Source organism: Rhinopithecus bieti, unplaced genomic scaffold (genome assembly GCF_001698545.2).
Source record: "Rhinopithecus bieti isolate Rb0 unplaced genomic scaffold, ASM169854v2 scaffold_35859, whole genome shotgun sequence".
In the NCBI taxonomy this organism is placed as follows: domain Eukaryota; kingdom Metazoa; phylum Chordata; class Mammalia; order Primates; family Cercopithecidae; genus Rhinopithecus; species Rhinopithecus bieti.
In genome coordinates this window covers 523,708-543,256 of record NW_016814962.1, presented here as the reverse complement: position 1 = coordinate 543,256, position 19,549 = coordinate 523,708, and the positions used below count along the sequence as shown (strand labels likewise).

At 58.8% G+C, this 19,549-nt stretch overlaps 1 protein-coding gene across 1 annotated transcript in view; it reads right to left on the bottom strand.

The window, feature by feature from the left end:
- Window positions 1-19,549, bottom strand: part of PACS2 (phosphofurin acidic cluster sorting protein 2) — a 77,597-nt gene that overhangs the window by 6,572 nt on the left and 51,476 nt on the right. Inside the window, 11 exon segments of the mRNA XM_017852832.1 lie at window positions 2,715-2,747; window positions 3,447-3,555; window positions 3,969-4,079; window positions 5,038-5,192; window positions 5,637-5,743; window positions 5,971-6,075; window positions 6,536-6,674; window positions 7,497-7,639; window positions 8,430-8,504; window positions 8,756-8,846; window positions 15,124-15,281. Coding sequence (XP_017708321.1) covers window positions 2,715-2,747; window positions 3,447-3,555; window positions 3,969-4,079; window positions 5,038-5,192; window positions 5,637-5,743; window positions 5,971-6,075; window positions 6,536-6,674; window positions 7,497-7,639; window positions 8,430-8,504; window positions 8,756-8,846; window positions 15,124-15,281 — 1,226 coding nt within the window.

The window sequence follows — 19,549 nt, the reverse complement described above, 5'->3', positions numbered from 1 at the left end:
AGCAAAACAGCCCCTGCCCGGGAGCCAGTCCAGAGGACACTCCCAGGAAGCAGCCCCCGCGGCTGGTCCCAGCAGCACCAGTGTGAGGAGACGGCGGCTGGCAAGACCCACCCTCCCCGGACGCCAACCTGGATAGCTCCTGGCCCGCCCTCTGCAGAAGGCCTGGCGAATGCCTCTGGATGAAACCACCTACAGATTTCGTCCATCCCATTAAAGATGCCCCAGGCCTAGTTCCATTTCTAAGGAAAAGAAAGTTGAAAGAGAAACTTTCCCCTCTTCTTGTCCAGTTCAAATAACAGAAAGTGATGTACATCCTGTGTTCAGGCCCGCCTCTGCCTCAGGACGGCTCAGGGCGGCCTCCTGGCCCCCCAGCACCCTGGCTCTGTCCACAGCTGTCAGGCAGGAGTGCCTGGACGTGGCCCTTGACATCCCACTATCCTCGTTGAGCAGACCAGTGTTTGGAAATCTCAGTGACATCTGTGTCCTCCCAGGCCCATGAAGGCACAGAAGGCAGGTGGTGGCTGCTGGTCCCCAGGGCACAGGTGGCTCCAATTCCCGGGGCCACCTGCCCTCTGCCGAGCCAGACCCCCCACCGAGCCAGCCATGGCAGGGTGGCCTCCCATCCATGCTCTGCTCCGAGGCCCATGGGGCAGTGCATGGCACATGAGGGCCGAATGCAGATGTCACAACACAGGGATGTTGCCGGAACTCTCAAAGCCAAGCCGCACCTCTGGGCCATGCAGACAGCACCCAGCCCTGGACATGGGCCGATACGACAGGGATGACACCAGCTGGACACTGAGACCCTCACCCTGACCCTGGAGGCACACACGTGTCTGTGGAGGCAGAGTGGTCAGGAGCGTAAGGAGCACACCACCGCGGGGTTGGGGAGGCCCCGCAGGCACGGAGGGCGCAGATGCCCTGGGGCCACTCTGCATGGCTCTGGGCAAGCTGCCAGATGCCTGAGCAGCCCTTTTCACCCATGTGTGCTGCACGGGCAGGCTGGGGCTTGTGGACACCCTGCAGGCCTGGCCTGCCCTCATAGGAGGAGTGCCATTCTGGGCAGAGGAGGGCAGGCCAGCAGGGGTCATCTCACAAGGGACTCTCACAGGGGAGCCTGGCTGGAGAGGACTCTGCACAGGTACCCTGCCACAAGGGCTGTGCCACCGCCTGCCACCTGCCCTCTGTCAGCCTCCCGACTGACTCTCCTCTGAGTAGAGACAGCAGGTAAGACACTCATGGCCTTCGCTGGGTTCCTTCCTGGGCCCCAGAAAGCCAGCGTCACCCCTGTAACACGGAGGCAGCCAGCGTCACCCCTGTAACGCGGAGGCAGCCAGTGTCACCCCTGTAACGCGGAGGCAGGGACAGGAGGAGCAGGGTGGGAGTGGGTGTTAGGGTCCCCTAAGGCCCTGGCTTGCTGCTCAGAAGAGCTGACCTGGGAGAGACAAGCAGCTGCATCCACAGCCTGAGGCAGCCCGGGCAGCCAGAGCATGCTGCAGGCTCTTCGTGCCACAGCCAGGGGGCAAGGGCGCAGGCCGCCGGGGGTCAGCAGGGGAGAGGCCCCCATGGCTGGTCTTTCACCTGCAAAGGCTTGTTTAGCAGGACAAGACGTAGGATGCTCAGCCCCCTTTCTGTGTCTTCCTAGCGCCCAGCCCTGCAGCTGTGGGTGGTCCCAGGCTGTCCACTTCGAGCAGCTCCTAGGCCTGCAGTATTTCCAGCAAGGGGGCCCCAGGGACCCAACTACCCTGCACTGGGGTGGGGTGTGGGGGTGGGTTTCCCAGGACAGCAAATGACCTCACACAGGGCAGAAGACACGGAGCAGAGAACGAGCCCCATGGGAGGACCAGCAGGGTCCCCCACCCTGCAGCAGGACACACCTGGCCAAGGAAAAGGGATGGCTCTGTCTGAAAGGGCAGCTCTGGAGGTGCCTGGGACTTGGCTCTAAACATGAAAGGTTTTAGGGGGTGGAGCTGCCTCAGAACAAAAGCTCTTTACCCCCATTTGGAGGTCTCAGTAGTTTGGCCTCATCTCCAGGTAAGCCACAAGATGCTGGAAAGCCCTTGCTGCTAACCCCGGGTGCTCAAGGGAGCCCTGGGAGCCAGGCTCTGCAGCGTGTAGGCGGCCCAGGGCCCAGCCGCTGACTGCCGTGTCACCGGGCCTGCTTCTTATCTACTTGCCTCAGCGTCCCCATGTGTAGGGTGTGCACCAGTGCCCCTGCTAGGCTGCTGCCAGGTTAACAAACGTGAAGGGCCCGGGGCACACCCTGGCCCAGGTGGCCCTGGTGTCTACATCAGCCACTCGCTCCTGGTTTAAAATGAGGAGGGGCTAAACCTGGCCACTTCTTAAACCACAACCCAGGGCCAAACCAGAGAGGGGGCAAGGCCTGCCTGGCTGACCTGCAGGTTTCAGGGCTCTGGGGTGGAGTCCCAGCACACGGGCCTGGCCCAGGGACAGGAGGGCGCATCTGCTGCTTTCCTGACTCAGGGTGAGAGACTGGATGGAGGAAAAGGGTTCATGTCAGCGCAAAGTGACTCCGGTTGGGGCCACCTCCCCTTTCCCACGCGGGCTCTCAGCCTGTAGCTGGCGGCCCTCAGGGCCTGACTCCCAGTCCGGAGAGAGGACAGCAGGGTGATCCGGATGGTGACTCTGCTAAACAAGCCCTAAAGACCAGCCTGGGGACAGACAGGGTGGGAGGCAGACCCAGAGAGCCATACCTTAGGGTAAAGTCAAAATGAAAATGCTTTTTCCTTTTCAGAAAGCCACCAAAAGAGAAAACACAGACACGTTACGATGCCCTCAGGAGCCCTCCGGGGACTGCCGAGGGCACTCAGTGGCTCCCGCCTCGCTGGGGTTCCTGTGTGGGAGAGCCCGTGAGTGCTGGCTCTGCGCCTTGCACTCAGCTTTCTCCCCCGTAGTCTAGGGAAGGTGTGGGACAGCTGGCACCGGATGTGCAGGGAGGAGGCGCCGGGTGGGACAGACAGGTCTCTGCAGGGCTTTCGGCCCGGGGCTCCTGAGCACTGTCCTGCTCTGGGCAGGTGAGGACACAAGCTGATCACTCACCCACAGGGCCTGAGGCCCAGGGACTCCTCGGTTCCCTAGCCTGGGAAACCTAGTCTATGGAAGGAACAGGTGCCCAGACTAGAGGAGCTGGGCCACTGCCACCCTAGCCCCATGACAGCTGTCCATCCTGTCAACTTCTCATCACGTGGGGTTTCAACATGCACAGAAACAGGTGTGGAAACAGCGCTTACTATGAGAGATCTGGGGTGGGGGGAGCGCCTGCTGTCGGGAAGGCCTGGAGCTGCCCGGCTGACCTAGGCTCTGCTCTAAGCCTAGTGCAGGGTTTTCCGGCCTACCAGGCCGAGCCCAGCAGCGGGTGGGGAGGCCCGCGAAGGGTTGGTGGCTGGCAACAGCCTGTGGCATGGTACCCGGGCCCACCGTGTTACCTTTTCTGCTTGTAGGTCAGCATGGCCTCTGCGATGGGAAGCTGATGGGCACAGTTGGCCCCTGCGATGTACTGGGTGATGCGTGACACAATGTCCGGCGTGTCCTGTACTGCAGGGGGAGGAGGCGGTGGGGGATGAGGCTGGCCCCAGGTGGGGTTCCAGGCAGGGCTGAGCCAGGCCTCCCCAGTGCCCTACCCAGGCCTCCCACACCCCGAAGTGCAGCAGGGCTCGTTGGCTGTGGCTGAGGGGCCCTGGTCCTCTACTCTCAAGGCGGTACCAGGGCAAATGCAGGAAGACCTGAAGGGCTGTGCCTGCCCCTTCCCAGACAGGCCCCACAGCTTCCAACATTCCGAGGCTCGGGAATAGGAGGCGTCCTAGCCAAGGCCCCAGCGGGCCCTGTCCATGGCCTCTTCCCTGAGGTTGAGCCTGAGCAGGTCCAGGGCCTCCTGGGCATGGCATCTGGGGAGACCAGGGCCCCTTCCTCCCACAGTGGCGTGGGCTGTGGACGCGCCCGGGCCTCACCCGCACTCTGGGCCTCCAGCTTGTTGAACAGGTCTCTCCAGGCCAGGTCCTGGAAGAAGTTGTTGTAGCGGTAGTCCACAGAGCCTAGGTACCTGGCCACGGGGTGGGAGCCTGCATGCCAGGGGTGGGGCTGATGTCACCACGGGGGACTCGAAGCTGCAAGGCTCCCACCGCAGCCCAAAAGCTGGGCCACCTGACCCCGGGCCTGTGCTGCTGCCTTCTAGACAAGCCTACTTTCCTGCCACCTAAAGAGAAAGCCACTACTGCCCCTCCCTGGTGGATGCCTGTGGCCCCGCTGAAGGAGTTCCAGCCCTGAGCTGAGGTCCTAGAGCCCTGAGTGCCACTGAGGAAGGCCCAGCAGGGCACATATGACCGTGCAGAGGCCTCGGCTGGCTCAGGGCTCTGACGTCGGCATTGTGAGGGCCACAAGAAAGAGACCTTGTGGGCCTCCGGGCCTTTTCAACAGATTAAGGCTGGAAGGGGTTTGTTTCGTGGTAAAGACACATTGTTTGGACCTAAAGAAGTAATAGAGTTTGATGACACAGGACCTGGACGATTTGAGAGGATTAATAACCAGCCCTGCTTTGCACTTCTGACTTTGGAAGTCGAAACTAGTATTGAGTTATCACAGCGACTGACGGAGGGGACACCCAGCTCAGGCCCCTTCAGAGGGCAATAGCTTTATCTTGACCCAAATATGGCTGTTTTAGGGCAATCAAGTTATCTTGCATATAATTAAAATTAATAAAGTGTTACTGTATCAAACAAACATTTAAAAACAACAAATGTGCGGCAAGCAGGGACACCCCACACCACGTCATACCACACGTCACACCACATCACGTCACACACCACGCCACACCACGTCCCACGCCACGCCACACCGCGCCACACCACACGTCACGCCACACCACGCCACGCCACGTCACACCGCGCCACACCACGCCACGTCACACCACATCACGCCACACCACGCCACGTCACACCGCGCCACGCCACACCACACCACGCCACACCACACCACCCATGGCGTCTGTGCCCAGGCCCAGGTGGACGGCGCGGTGCTCACCCAGCGGGATGACCAGGAAGCGCATGTAGCCGAGCCAGTCGGGCGTCTTGTGGGACAGCTGCTCCACGAAGAGCCGCAGGATGGCGCTGAGGTAATGCTGCGCTCCCGCCACGGCGATCTTCACGGGGGTCGGGGGCTGGGAATTGCAGTTGCAGCTGCAATCCAGAGGCAGGTGGGACGGAGAGGGGACAGACGCCTCAGGGGAGCCGTCCTCCGTCCAAGGATGCCAGTGTGAGCCCAGGGGGCTCCATGCCTGCGGCCACTCATGCCACAACTGCCCTGGAGCTGCCCAAACCCAGGACCCCCACATGCCCGAACGTGCCCAGGCTGAGGGGCCACACAGTCATGACCTTGGCCCAGGCTTCCAAGGACGGGCCAGGTGGCCACCCCTCCAGTGTGGCAGGACACCTGCCAGGCTGCTGCTCCCGCCCACAACTGAGGGCAGGCCAGGCTGCGAGGAGCCCATGAGTCAGCCTCTGTGGACACCAGCCACAGCCCCAGGTGCAGGACGCGCCGAGCCCCAGAGCAATGGGTAGAGGTGGGGTGCAGGGACCCCGAGGGGTACTTGGGCGGTGAGTCCAGGGTGGAGCCCAACTCACTATCTCTGTATCCGTGAGACGATGGTGCTGAAGGCTGCCTGGACGTCCGCGGGAGAGCACGTGCACACCACGGGGAGCGTGTGCCTCTGCAGGACGTCGGAGAGGAACTGGCAGAGGACAGGCAGACACTGACTTCAGCACAGCCGCCTGGGCCACCCCCAGCGCCCGACCCTCACCAAAGCTCTCAGGGGCTCCAGAGACCCCAGGGACGTCCAGGCAAACCACACCCAGCAGCTCCAGCACCTGGGGGTGCCAGGGTGGGGGCAGGTTCAGGAGCCCACTCTCCTCTGTCCTACACCCTGACCCTCCACTCCACGAGACTGCACCTCTCTACCTGCCCCTGCCAGTCCGAGGTGTTGACGAGGATGATATTTTCGGGAAGCTGGTCATCGGAGATGAGGATGTGGTTGAGCTGGTCATAGACAGTCTTCCTGGGGATCTGGAGGCACAGAGCCCTGTCCACACCCAGAAGAGAAGCACAGAGCCCATCCCCACCGCCCCAGCCCTGGGCACAGCGCCCATCCCCACCGCCCCAGCCCTGGGGTCTGCAGTGCCCCTGCTCCCCTGCAGCTGTGCACAGAGGCTCAGTGGCAGGAAGAGAGCTGGCCAGCTTGGAGATCACCCCTGGGCTAAATCACCCAAGCAACGAGGCTGCCCTGGACCAGGGAGGGCAGCAGAAGGACTAGAACTTGCCCTGGGGTCCACATGGCCTTCCTGACAAACCAACCCATGACCCACCCGCCCTGCTGTGTAGCAGCCGCCCTCCAAAGCCCAGGCATGCTCTGTGGCCCAGCAACCTTGGCCCCCTGCACTTCTCTTTTTGCCCTGCCCTGGTTGGTGCCAGGGTGACCACGAGCCCTGCCTCCTGGGCATGCTACGCCCTCCACCCCCACCTGCACCTGCACCTGTAGCTGGCTCCGGGCATCCGGGCAGCGCTCATTGTCCAGACTGTTGGCCCGCTCATTCTGGGGCCTCGCTGCCTGCCGCTCCTTCAGGGACGTGCTCCGGCCCCGTCGGCCAGCCTGCTTCCCCTCGGACCTATTGGGGACCAGGACAGGCTAAGTGGCTGCAGCAGCAGGAATAGGAACAGGGGCAGGGGCAGGCTTGCAGTGGCCTACACATTGTGGTGGGGACAGTGAAGGGTGAGCATAGGGCCGACCGATGGGCAATGAGGCCGACCAGCCCGCTGGAGACCATAGCAGCAGCTGAGTTACAATGTGAGGCCGTGCCGCCTGATGGACCCCACGCGAGGGCCTCTGCCTGTGAGACTGCAATGCCAGGCCAGGAGCCTTGGAGCCACTACCGTGAGGACTGAGGCTCACCCTCCCTGCCCGGCCAGGAGCTGCAGACCAGGTGGTATAGGCCAGTGCAGGGCCACTGAGGCATGCCAGGGCCAAGCTGAGCTCGCTAGACGCATTCTCCAGAGCACGGACACAGGCACCTGGGTGCCGCCATAAGGTGAAAGTCCGTGCCCAGACTCACTGCTTTGGAAAAAATCCCAAATATCACAGAAATATGAAATTGATATCCTGGAAGAATCAAGCTGGTGGATGTGTGTGTTTTGGCTGAGGCAGGGGCTACTCAGGGGGCTGTGGGGGGCACCTGCAGAAAGGCAGACACGCCTGACCCTGCCCTCAAACACGTAGGGTGTAATGTGGGCTGCAGGCTTGACACCCAATGCTGGGGCAGGGGGTTTACTTCTCCTTTTTAAGAAGAGGGATGAGGCCCTGAATCTGCTGTCTACACCCCAGGGAACTCATCAGGCTGGTCTGACAGGCACCACCCCGACTGATGCCCCTGATGGCCCCTCCCCTAACAGTTGCATCGCCAACCCGCCCAGCCGCACAGAGCCCCCATGACCTGGTGGAGGGGATGACAAGGGACTCTGTCTTGGTGATCCTCCCGCTGGGTGGCAGCCTCTCTGTGAACACGTCCAGGGTGGAGGCCTCAGCCTCGGGGCTGTCCTCAGGCTGTCCAGGCTGCTCCCTCGGGCCCGGCACACCCTGCTGACCAGAGACATCCCTGGAGCCTCCCATGGAAACCGTACCCGTGCTGCAGCCTCTCCAGCCATGTGGCCTCTGGCTTGGGTGAGGGTTTAGGCCTCTTTAGGCTGTGGCTCCTATATGTAGACCCGGCCATACACTGACCAGGGAGCCTGACTGAGCTCAGTTCCAACCACAGGGCTCCCATCCAGGGGACCAGCACCCAGCCTCCCAGGACCTGACCTGCCCTGGGCCCAGGAACCCTAACTAAGGAGACCCCATGCAATGCGGCAGGGGGAACCAGGCATTCCTGGGTGCCATCCACCTGACGGTGGGGTGAGTCCAGGTACCCTGATCCTGAAGGTGGGGTGACTCCGGGGCACCCGGACCCTGAGGGTGGGGTGAGTCCAGGCATCCTGATCCTGAGGGCGGGTGGAATTGAGGCACTCTGACCCTGAAGGTGGGGTGAGTCTGGGGCATCTGGACCCTGAGGGTGGGGGGAATCCAGTGTGCCCTGACCTTGAAGGTGGGGTGAATCCAGGCGCCCTGACCCTGGGGGTGGGTGGGTCCAGGCGCCCTGACCCTGGGGGTGGGGGGAATCCAGTGTGCCCTGACCCCGAAGGTGGAGTGAATTTTGGGATACTCTGACCATCCAGCGGCCTGGCCACCCCTGAGGGCTGACCCCACCTCTGCACACCAGGTGTGACATGAGGACCTACACGTGAGTCCCGCCCCTCCGGGTCAGACCCTTAAAGGCAGCGTTGGCATGCCTGGTGTGCGCAACGGGTGGGTGCAGCCCGAGCCTGCTTACGAGGGCCACCGTGTCAGAAACACTGTCGCTCGGCTGCCTGCCTCCCAGGGACCGCGTCTTCTCGGGCACGTCAGCCTGTTGGGGAGGAGATGGGAATCAGCTTGTGCTCAGCTACAGGTGCCAAGGCACTGACTTCTGGGCTGGTGATGCTGGGGCTCAGGGGAGGCCCAGGGCAGCTGTGTGGCAATGTGTTAGATAGCGGGCGCAGAGTGGCTCCAAGACAGCTGGGCAGGGCCCTGGGCCCAGGCCGTGCTGGGAGATTTGGGCCACACCACAGCCCAGTCGGACCATGGTCTGCTTTGGGAGATCAGTGTGGCCCCACTCACCGGGCTTGGGGGCTCCTTGTGGCTGCGGACGCTGTGGATGCTCCCAATCTCCGTTTGCGAGCTCGAGTGTGACAAGCCTTCAAAGTACGGCCTGGCTCGGGGAACAGGGGAGGGGGAAACGTTAATTTCCAGGACTCTTCTTGCACTGAAAGCACAGTTCTCCCACCACACCTGGAGGGACAGACTGGAGAATCCAACGGCAGAGTAGAGCTGGATCCGGAGAAGAGCCCGTGTCAGTGCACACCCCACTCGCGCCAACCGCAGCACAGGGCACAGAACAATTCTGGAGCCGGCAACACCAAGCCCCAGGCCGACCTGGCTGCCCCTTCCTGGCTCTTCCATCCACCCTGATTTCAGCTGCAGGAAACACACATCCCTGAAACTCATGGCCTTAGCTCCAGGCAAGGCTGCCGGAAACATGAAGGGGCTCTGGGGAGAGCTCCATGGGCCAATCCTGCTGGAGGGCAGCCCTGGGATCTGCAGCCAGCCTGCAGCAAACAGGCGAACATGCTCGACAAAACAATGAGGGTACATCAGACAAAGCAGGCCCTTCCAGACCCACCAGCAGATCAGACCACCCAGGCCCATCCAGGTCCTTCCAAACCATCCAGGCCTACCCAGACTATCCAGGCCCTTCCAGGCTCACCAGACAGATGCAGACCACCCAGGCCAGTCCAGACCATACAGGCTTTTCCAGACCAACCAGGCCCATCCAGGTCCTTCCAAACCATCCAGGCCTACCCAGACTATCCAGACCTTTCTGGACCACCCAGGTCTTTCCACACTACCCACACTGATGCAGGCCACTCACGCCTTTCCGGAAAACCCACGCCTTTCCAGACCAACCAGGTCAATCCGGACCATCCATGCCTTTTCAGACCACACAGGCCTTTTCAGACCATCCAGGCAGATGCAGACCATCCATGCCTTTCCAGACCACCCAGGCCGTTCCAGACCACCCAGGCCCTTCCAGACCATCCAGGCCTCTCCAGACTATCCAGGCCTTTCACACCATCCACGCTGATCCAGGCCACCCGCACCTTACCGGACCACCCATGCCTTTCTAGTCCAACCAGGCCAATCTAGACCATCCACACCTTTCCATACCACCCAGGTCTTTCCAGACCAACCAGGCCCTTGCAGACCATCTGGCCAATCTAGGCCATCCGAGCCGAATGTCTCCCTGGTTGATATAATATGTACACAGAAGGAGGAGGAAGGGAGACCTACGGATTCAATGAGACTTAAAAGACCTTTCAAGTGAAAACAGTTGGACAGGAGGCCAGGCGCACTGGCTCACACCTGTAGTGCCAGCACTTTGGGTGGCCAAGGCAGGTGGTTCGCTTGAGCTCAGGAGTTTGAGACCAGCCCAGGAAACACAGAGAGGCCCTGTCTCTACAAAAAACATAAAATTAGCTGGGTGTGGTGGCGCGTGCCATTGGTCCCAGCTACTGAGGAGGCTGAGGTAGGAGAATCGCTTGGGCCCAGGCGGTTGAGGCTGCAGTGAGCCGTGATTGCACAACTACACTCTAGCCTGGGTGACAGAGCAAGACCTTGTCTCAAAAAACAACTCCCTCGCCCCCCCCAAAACAGACAGGACTTACGCAGTGTCTGGTGCCCCACCCTGGGTGACAAAACCACACGGAAACTCGTTGCTGCAGTGTGTGCCCATTCCAGATCATAGCCCCGAGACGCGCACGCCTCTCCCCAAACTATGAATGCCAGCTGGCCAGGGCTCTGCAGATATAGCCACCACCACGGAGTTTAAGATGGGAGATGATCTGGGCCACACAGGTGTCTCCTACGGAATCACGTGAGCCATTAAAGACAGAGAACTTTCTCCGGCTGAAGGCAGAAGAGATGAGGCAGGAAGGCCAGGGAGACCCAAAGTGTGAGGGGACTTGACTGGGCCTTGCTGGTTCCAAAGGTGGAGGACGGACCCTGGGCCAAGGTAAGAGGACAGTTGCAGCCAGGCGCGATGGCTCACGCCTGTAATCCCAGCACTTTGGGAGGCCGAGGTGGGCGGATCACGAGGTCAGGAGATCGAGACCATGGTGAAACCCCGTCTCTACTAAAATACAAAAAATTAGCCTGGCACGGTGGCGGGCACCTGTAGTCCCAGCTACTCGGGAGGCTGAGGCAGGAGAATGGTGTGAACCCAGGAGGCGGAGCTTGCAGTGAGCCGAGATAGCGCCACTGCACTCCAGCCTGGGCGACACAGCGAGACTCCATCTCAAAAAAAAAAAAAGAAGACAGTTGCCAGAAGGCAAGAATGACCGCCAGCCACCAGGCAGCAGGGCAGCCAGACCCCGTCCTGCAGCCATACAGAGCTGAACTCCATCAACAACCACGCTAGGCCTGCACCACGTGACCTCAGAGCCCCAGTCAGGGCAGCCACTGATACCTCCACCCAAGCCCAGCAAGACCCTGGCCAAGAATGAGGCCACAGCCTCGGGATGGCAACCTCTAGAACAGGAGGAACAGAGGCTGTCTTTGCTGGCCACATCCGCGGTCACCTGTTATGGTGGCTGCTGGCAACTGAAGCAGCAGCAAGTGGAGCTGGGGCTGCCGGGCCAGGTCAGGTGAGGTGGAGGATGCTGCATGGCTGCAGAGCTAACTGGGGCTGCGCCTCCAACATGCAGCAAGGCCACCTTCATGTTGTTTAGGTTAAAAAAGCATGACAGCAAAAGGTCTACCAAGCCTCCTGACTCCGACTGGGGTCTCTGGCTCCTCAGCAGCTGCCCAGAGCCTGGCACCTGCCTTCTGCCTGGTGTGCTTGCCTCCCTGCCCCCAGCTGACTGGGGCCTCCACATCCAGACCCATGCACAGAGCTGTCTGCCCTGCATCCTCTCCTCCTGCCCAGGCCAGGCCCCCTCCAGCCAGTCCCCTCCTCCCACCCAGCCACAGAGACATCTGCCCTCCCTCTCCACCTGCCTCTGCCTCCTCCTCCTCAGGGAGGCGCACCCAGCATGGGGGCTCTACTCCCCACCTGAGTGGATGGAGGTCCTCTGCAGTTCCCAGGGCATCCCCCAGTGACGGATCCCCTACAACAGGGTGCCAGGCCCAGCCCAGCCAGCACCCTGGGGGACCCCTCTCAGTCCTCCCCAGCCCAGAGCTTGCACCGCCTGGCCTGACAGGAGAGTTGCCTGTCAACGCAGCCGCCCACCTCTCCCTCCAGCCACCAGAGTCTTCCCAGGCTTCGAGGCAGCTGGTCCTGCCCACCCCGTCCCCAGGGCTGGACACGGGTCTGCTGGAGTGGCCGCAGAGTGGCCAGGGCATCTGAAATGGCTGCTCCTCCCCACCCCACCCCATAGGGCTCACCGCAGCTTTGGCTTGGGGGTGCTAAGGACGCTGTCATCGTCTTCCATGTCGGGGCCACTGTCACTGGGGTGCTCCATGTCCAGCGTGTCATATAGCAGGTCCAGATCCTCCTCCGCCTCAGGGATGTGCTCCGCAGGGTCCTGTTCCGAGTCCAGGACCTGCATGGGTGCCAGGCAAGCATGAGGACCAGGCAGGAGTTCCCTGCAGTGGCCCATGCTGCCCCGTTGGGGGCACCCGAGACCCCAGAGTCTGCAGGAACAACAGGAGGCGGGCGCCCGGCCACCAAACCCCACTGCTCAGCATGGCTGTGGTCCAGCTTCTGTCTTGGAGCTCGGGATGATCACTGAGGACCCCAGGTCCCCAGGTCCCGGTGCGTGTGACGTGACTCCACCTTGCCTGAGCTGGTACAGTCATCCGGGCCACCAGGGTGCATGGAGGGCTTGGGTGCAGGCAGGTGAGCTCTGACAGGTGTGGGCCGCTGTGCAGCCACCACCACAACCAAGATACAAACTGCTCCCCACACCCAGGAGGCTCCCCTCTGCCTCCTCTAGTGCGCCCCTCCTTCAGCCCCAGGTCCCGGATCTTACTCTGTCCCTGTACGTTCTGCCCCTTCCCGAGTGCTACTANCATCCAGGCAGATGCAGACCATCCATGCCTTTCCAGACCACCCAGGCCGTTCCAGACCACCCAGGCCCTTCCAGACCATCCAGGCCTCTCCAGACTATCCAGGCCTTTCACACCATCCACGCTGATCCAGGCCACCCGCACCTTACCGGACCACCCATGCCTTTCTAGTCCAACCAGGCCAATCTAGACCATCCACACCTTTCCATACCACCCAGGTCTTTCCAGACCAACCAGGCCCTTGCAGACCATCTGGCCAATCTAGGCCATCCGAGCCGAATGTCTCCCTGGTTGATATAATATGTACACAGAAGGAGGAGGAAGGGAGACCTACGGATTCAATGAGACTTAAAAGACCTTTCAAGTGAAAACAGTTGGACAGGAGGCCAGGCGCACTGGCTCACACCTGTAGTGCCAGCACTTTGGGTGGCCAAGGCAGGTGGTTCGCTTGAGCTCAGGAGTTTGAGACCAGCCCAGGAAACACAGAGAGGCCCTGTCTCTACAAAAAACATAAAAATTAGCTGGGTGTGGTGGCGCGTGCCATTGGTCCCAGCTACTGAGGAGGCTGAGGTAGGAGAATCGCTTGGGCCCAGGCGGTTGAGGCTGCAGTGAGCCGTGATTGCACAACTACACTCTAGCCTGGGTGACAGAGCAAGACCTTGTCTCAAAAAACAACTCCCTCGCCCCCCCCAAAAACAGACAGGACTTACGCAGTGTCTGGTGCCCCACCCTGGGTGACAAAACCACACGGAAACTCGTTGCTGCAGTGTGTGCCCATTCCAGATCATAGCCCCGAGACGCGCACGCCTCTCCCCAAACTATGAATGCCAGCTGGCCAGGGCTCTGCAGATATAGCCACCACCACGGAGTTTAAGATGGGAGATGATCTGGGCCACACAGGTGTCTCCTACGGAATCACGTGAGCCATTAAAGACAGAGAACTTTCTCCGGCTGAAGGCAGAAGAGATGAGGCAGGAAGGCCAGGGAGACCCAAAGTGTGAGGGGGACTTGACTGGGCCTTGCTGGTTCCAAAGGTGGAGGACGGACCCTGGGCCAAGGTAAGAGGACAGTTGCAGCCAGGCGCGATGGCTCACGCCTGTAATCCCAGCACTTTGGGAGGCCGAGGTGGGCGGATCACGAGGTCAGGAGATCGAGACCATGGTGAAACCCCGTCTCTACTAAAAATACAAAAAATTAGCCTGGCACGGTGGCGGGCACCTGTAGTCCCAGCTACTCGGGAGGCTGAGGCAGGAGAATGGTGTGAACCCAGGAGGCGGAGCTTGCAGTGAGCCGAGATAGCGCCACTGCACTCCAGCCTGGGCGACACAGCGAGACTCCATCTCAAAAAAAAAAAAAGAAGACAGTTGCCAGAAGGCAAGAATGACCGCCAGCCACCAGGCAGCAGGGCAGCCAGACCCCGTCCTGCAGCCATACAGAGCTGAACTCCATCAACAACCACGCTAGGCCTGCACCACGTGACCTCAGAGCCCCAGTCAGGGCAGCCACTGATACCTCCACCCAAGCCCAGCAAGACCCTGGCCAAGAATGAGGCCACAGCCTCGGGATGGCAACCTCTAGAACAGGAGGAACAGAGGCTGTCTTTGCTGGCCACATCCGCGGTCACCTGTTATGGTGGCTGCTGGCAACTGAAGCAGCAGCAAGTGGAGCTGGGGCTGCCGGGCCAGGTCAGGTGAGGTGGAGGATGCTGCATGGCTGCAGAGCTAACTGGGGCTGCGCCTCCAACATGCAGCAAGGCCACCTTCATGTTGTTTAGGTTAAAAAAGCATGACAGCAAAAGGTCTACCAAGCCTCCTGACTCCGACTGGGGTCTCTGGCTCCTCAGCAGCTGCCCAGAGCCTGGCACCTGCCTTCTGCCTGGTGTGCTTGCCTCCCTGCCCCAGCTGACTGGGGCCTCCACATCCAGACCCATGCACAGAGCTGTCTGCCCTGCATCCTCTCCTCCTGCCCAGGCCAGGCCCCTCCAGCCAGTCCCCTCCTCCCACCCAGCCACAGAGACATCTGCCCTCCCTCTCCACCTGCCTCTGCCTCCTCCTCCTCAGGGAGGCGCACCCAGCATGGGGCTCTACTCCCCACCTGAGTGGATGGAGGTCCTCTGCAGTTCCCAGGGCATCCCCAGTGACGGATCCCCTACAACAGGGTGCCAGGCCCAGCCCAGCCAGCACCCTGGGGACCCCTCTCAGTCCTCCCCAGCCCAGAGCTTGCACCGCCTGGCCTGACAGGAGAGTTGCCTGTCAACGCAGCCGCCCACCTCTCCCTCCAGCCACCAGAGTCTTCCCAGGCTTCGAGGCAGCTGGTCCTGCCCACCCCGTCCCCAGGGCTGGACACGGGTCTGCTGGAGTGCCGCAGAGTGGCCAGGGCATCTGAAATGGCTGCTCCTCCCCACCCCACCCCATAGGGCTCACCGCAGCTTTGGCTTGGGGGTGCTAAGGACGCTGTCATCGTCTTCCATGTCGGGGCCACTGTCACTGGGGTGCTCCATGTCCAGCGTGTCATATAGCAGGTCCAGATCCTCCTCCGCCTCAGGGATGTGCTCCGCAGGGTCCTGTTCCGAGTCCAGGACCTGCATGGGTGCCAGGCAAGCATGAGGACCAGGCAGGAGTTCCCTGCAGTGGCCCATGCTGCCCCGTTGGGGCACCCGAGACCCCAGAGTCTGCAGGAACAACAGGAGGCGGGCGCCCGGCCACCAAACCCCACTGCTCAGCATGGCTGTGGTCCAGCTTCTGTCTTGGAGCTCGGGATGATCACTGAGGACCCCAGGTCCCCAGGTCCCGGTGCGTGTGACGTGACTCCACCTTGCCTGAGCTGGTACAGTCATCCGGGCCACCAGGGTGCATGGAGGGCTTGGGTGCAGGCAGGTGAGCTCTGACAGGTGTGGGCCGCTGTGCAGCCACCACCACAACCAAGATACAAACTGCTCCCCACACCCAGGAGGCTCCCCTCTGCCTCCTCTAGTGCGCCCCTCCTTCAGCCCCAGGTCCCGGATCTTACTCTGTCCCTGTACGTTCTGCCCCTTCCCGAGTGCTACTACCTAAGAGGGATCACGCTGCCTGCAGCTCTGGGGGCGGGGGCGGCACCATCCACCCAGTGTGGCACACTTCATGTTCCTCTGTGTCCCCACCCAAATCTCACCTTGAATTGTAATCCCCATAAGCCCCACGTGCCAAGGGTGGGACAGGTGGAGGTGACTGGTCCTGGGGGTGTTTCCTCCACACTGTTCTCATAATGAGCACGTCCTATGAGATCTGATGGTTTTATAAGTGTCTGGCATTTCCCCTGCTGGCACCCACTCCGATCTGCTGCCCCGTAAATAAGGTGCCTGCTTCACCTTCTGCCATGATTGAAAGCTTCCTGAGGCCTCCCCAGCCATGCTGAACGGAGTCAACTAAACCTCTTTCCTTTATAAACTTCCTCAGATGGTTCTGCAGTGCACCGCTGAGTGGCTGGACCCCAGTCCATCGGATCACCAGCTGACGGGCGTGATGACCGTCACAGACGAAGCTGCTGGGAACGTCTGCGTGGGTCCATGCATGTGTGTGTTCACCTCCCTGAAGTCAACACTGAAGAATGGGGCTGCTGGGTTTCTGGCAACTGCTTCCTGGGGCTGCCACGCCACCTTACGTTCCCCCAGCAGCGTGTGGGTTCCTGCTGTTACACCTCATCCTGTTGTATTCCATTTGTTCCAGCCATCCTAGTGGGGATCAAGCAGTGTCTCACTGTGGTTTGGTTTACATTTCCCTAATGACCAGTGATAATGATCATGATGATCACGTACTTATTGGCTACTTGTGTGTCTTTGAAGAAATTTATTCCGAAAGATCCCTATCTTTTTTTTTTGGAGGTGGAGTCTCGCACTGTCTGTCGCCCAGGCTGGAGTGCAGTGGTGCGATCTTGGCTCACTGTAAGCTCCGCCTCCTGGGTTCATGCCATTCTCCGGCCTCAGCCTCGGGACTATAGGCACCCGCCACCACACCTGGCTAATTTTTTGTATTTTTAGTAGAGACAGGGTTTCACCGTGTTAGCCAGGATGGTCTCGATCTCTTGATCTTGTGATCCACCCGCCTCGGCCTCTCAAAGTGCTGGGATTACAGGCATGAGCCACTGTGCCCGGCCCCCTGCCCATTTTTTAATTGGACAATTCACTCTTCTTTGTTTTTGAGAAAGGGTCTTGCTTTGTTGCCCAGGCTAGAGTGCAGTGGCACAATCATAGTTCACTACAGCCTCGACCTCCTGGGCTCAAGTGATCTTCCCACATCAGCCCCCAAAGTGCTGGAATTACAGGTGTGAGCCACTGTGCCTGGTTCTGACCAGTGATAATCACTTTATTAAAATAGTTGGCTTAAGCATCTGCAATGGTGATGTCAACCACGGCTCGGAGCTCAATTCCAATGGAGCAATCAGCCTCACAATCCAGGATGGACCAGGCAGGTCCACAGGCCGCTTCTGGATTCTTGTCTGGAAGTGATCCTGTGTCTGAGAACCTTCACAAGGTGTTTTTCTTAGTGATTCTCAAAGTCTTGGCAGGCATCAGAGCTGGTCCTTTCACTTTGAGATTCTTTTTCTCCGTGCCCCTGATAAGCCAGCACACACCTCCAGGGATTTTACATTGCGGCTGGTCAGGGTAATTCTAATTTAAGGAATCACCCCACCGGCTCCAGAGGTGTCCTTCTGGCGTCTTTAAAAGCCACGGCCGTGAGGCGGCTTCCTGGTCGACTTCTCGGCACAAGTGGACAGCAGTCAGGGCAGGAGTGGGCGGGCCCTAGCTCCGTAGCACCTGAGACTGCATCGTTCTCAAAGCAATGGACAAGTCAGCTTTTAACTGGATTGTGTCTTTATTTTTCAGTTATAAGCATTCTTTATGTGTTCTGGATTCAAGCCCCTTATCACATACATGATTTGCAAAAAACATTCTTCTGTTCTACTGTTTCGCTTTCTTGATGGCACTGTTTGGAGCACAAAAGTGTAAAATGTTGCTGTGGTCCAGAAAAACTTACCTTTTGTCGCTTGTGCTTTTGGTGTCACATGTAAGAAACCCCTGCCTAACCCAAGGTGATAAGATTGGCCCATTTTCTCCGAAGAGTTTTATAATCTTAGCTCACAGATGGAGATACTTGATCTATTTCAAGTTTGTTTGTTTTTTCTTTTGAGATAGAGTCTCACTCTGTCACCCAGGCTGGAGTGCAATGATGTGATCTTGGCTCACTGCAACCTCTGCCTCCCGGTTTCAAGCGTTTCTCCCACCTCAGGCTCCCAGGTAGCTGGGACTACAGGCACCTGCCATGATATGATGCCTGGCTAATTGTTTTTGTATTTTTAGTAGAGACAGGATTTCACCATGTTGGCCAGGCTGGTTTCAAACTCCTGACGTCAAGTGATCCACCTGCCTCGGCCACCCAAAGTGCTGGGATTACAGGTGTGAGCCACTGTACCCAGCTGATGCATTTTGAGTTAATTCTTGAATATGGTGTGAGGTAGGGGTCCAAATTCCTTTTGTTTGAGGCAAGGGCTCACTCTGGTTGCCCAGGCTGGAGTGCAATGGCATGATCTCAGCTCACTGCAGCTTCCACCTCCTGGACTCAGGTGATTCTCCCACCTCAGCCTTCCGAGTAGCTGGGATTACAGGCGCATACCACCACGCCTGGCCAATTTTTTGTATTTTTAGTACAGATGGGGTTTCACTATGTGGACTTATGCAATCTGCCTGCCTCAGCCTCCCAGAGTGCTGGGATTACAGGCATGAGCCACCACAGCTGGCTGAAATTCCTTCTTGTGCACATGGATATCCAGGGGTCCTAGCACCTTTCTTGAAGACTGCTCTTCCCCAATGGGTGTCTTGACATCCTTGTTCACCATCACTTGCCCATAAATGGAAGGGTTCACTTGTGGACTATCACCTCCATTCCACTGACCTCTATGCCTGTCCCTGGGCCAGCCCGCAGAGTCTGGATTACTACTGTGGTTTTGTAGTATGTTTTGAAATTGGGAAGTATGAATCTTTTTTCTTCAAGACTGTTCTGTCTGCCCTGAGTCCCTTGCATTTACACATAAATTTTAGCTGGTCAATTTCTACAAAAACACAGCTGGAATCTGATAGGCACCGCGTTGAAGTTGTACATCAATTTAGGGAGTAGTGCCACCTTAACAAGACTGTTTTCCAATTCATGAACATGTGACATCTTTCCACTTATTTATATCTTCTTTCTTTAAAAAATATTTCATAGTTTCACTGTATAAGCCTTACTCATTATAAAAATCAGGTTGCTTTTCCTCCTGGGTTTAGAGAGTTTTTAATATATCTATTGGATACAAATCTTTACCAGGTATGTTATTTGCAAATATCTTCTGTCAATCTGTGGCTTATCCTTTTTTTTTTTTTTTTTTTTTTGAGATGGAGTCTCACTCTGTCGCCCAGGTTGGAGTGCAGTGGCGCGATCTCCGCACACTGCAAGCTCTGCCTCCTGGGTTCATGCCATTCTCCTGCCTCAGCCTCCTGAGTAGCTGGGACTACAAGCGCCTGCCACCACGCCCAGCTAATTTTCTGGATTTTAGTACAGACGGGATTTCACCACGTTAGCCAGGATGGTCTCGATCTCCTGACCTCATGATCCACCCACTTCGGCCTCCCAAAGTGCTGAGATTACAGGCGTGTGCCACCACGCCCAGCCAGCTTTTCATTCTTTTAACAGTATCTTTCAGAAAGCAAATTTCTACTTTTGTTTATTGTGTTACAAAATATAAAACATAATATTTTCCATTTTATCTATTTTTAGGTGTATAGTTCAGTGGCATTAGTGCAGGATTTAAGTTCGTATTTTTTTTTTTTTTTTTTTT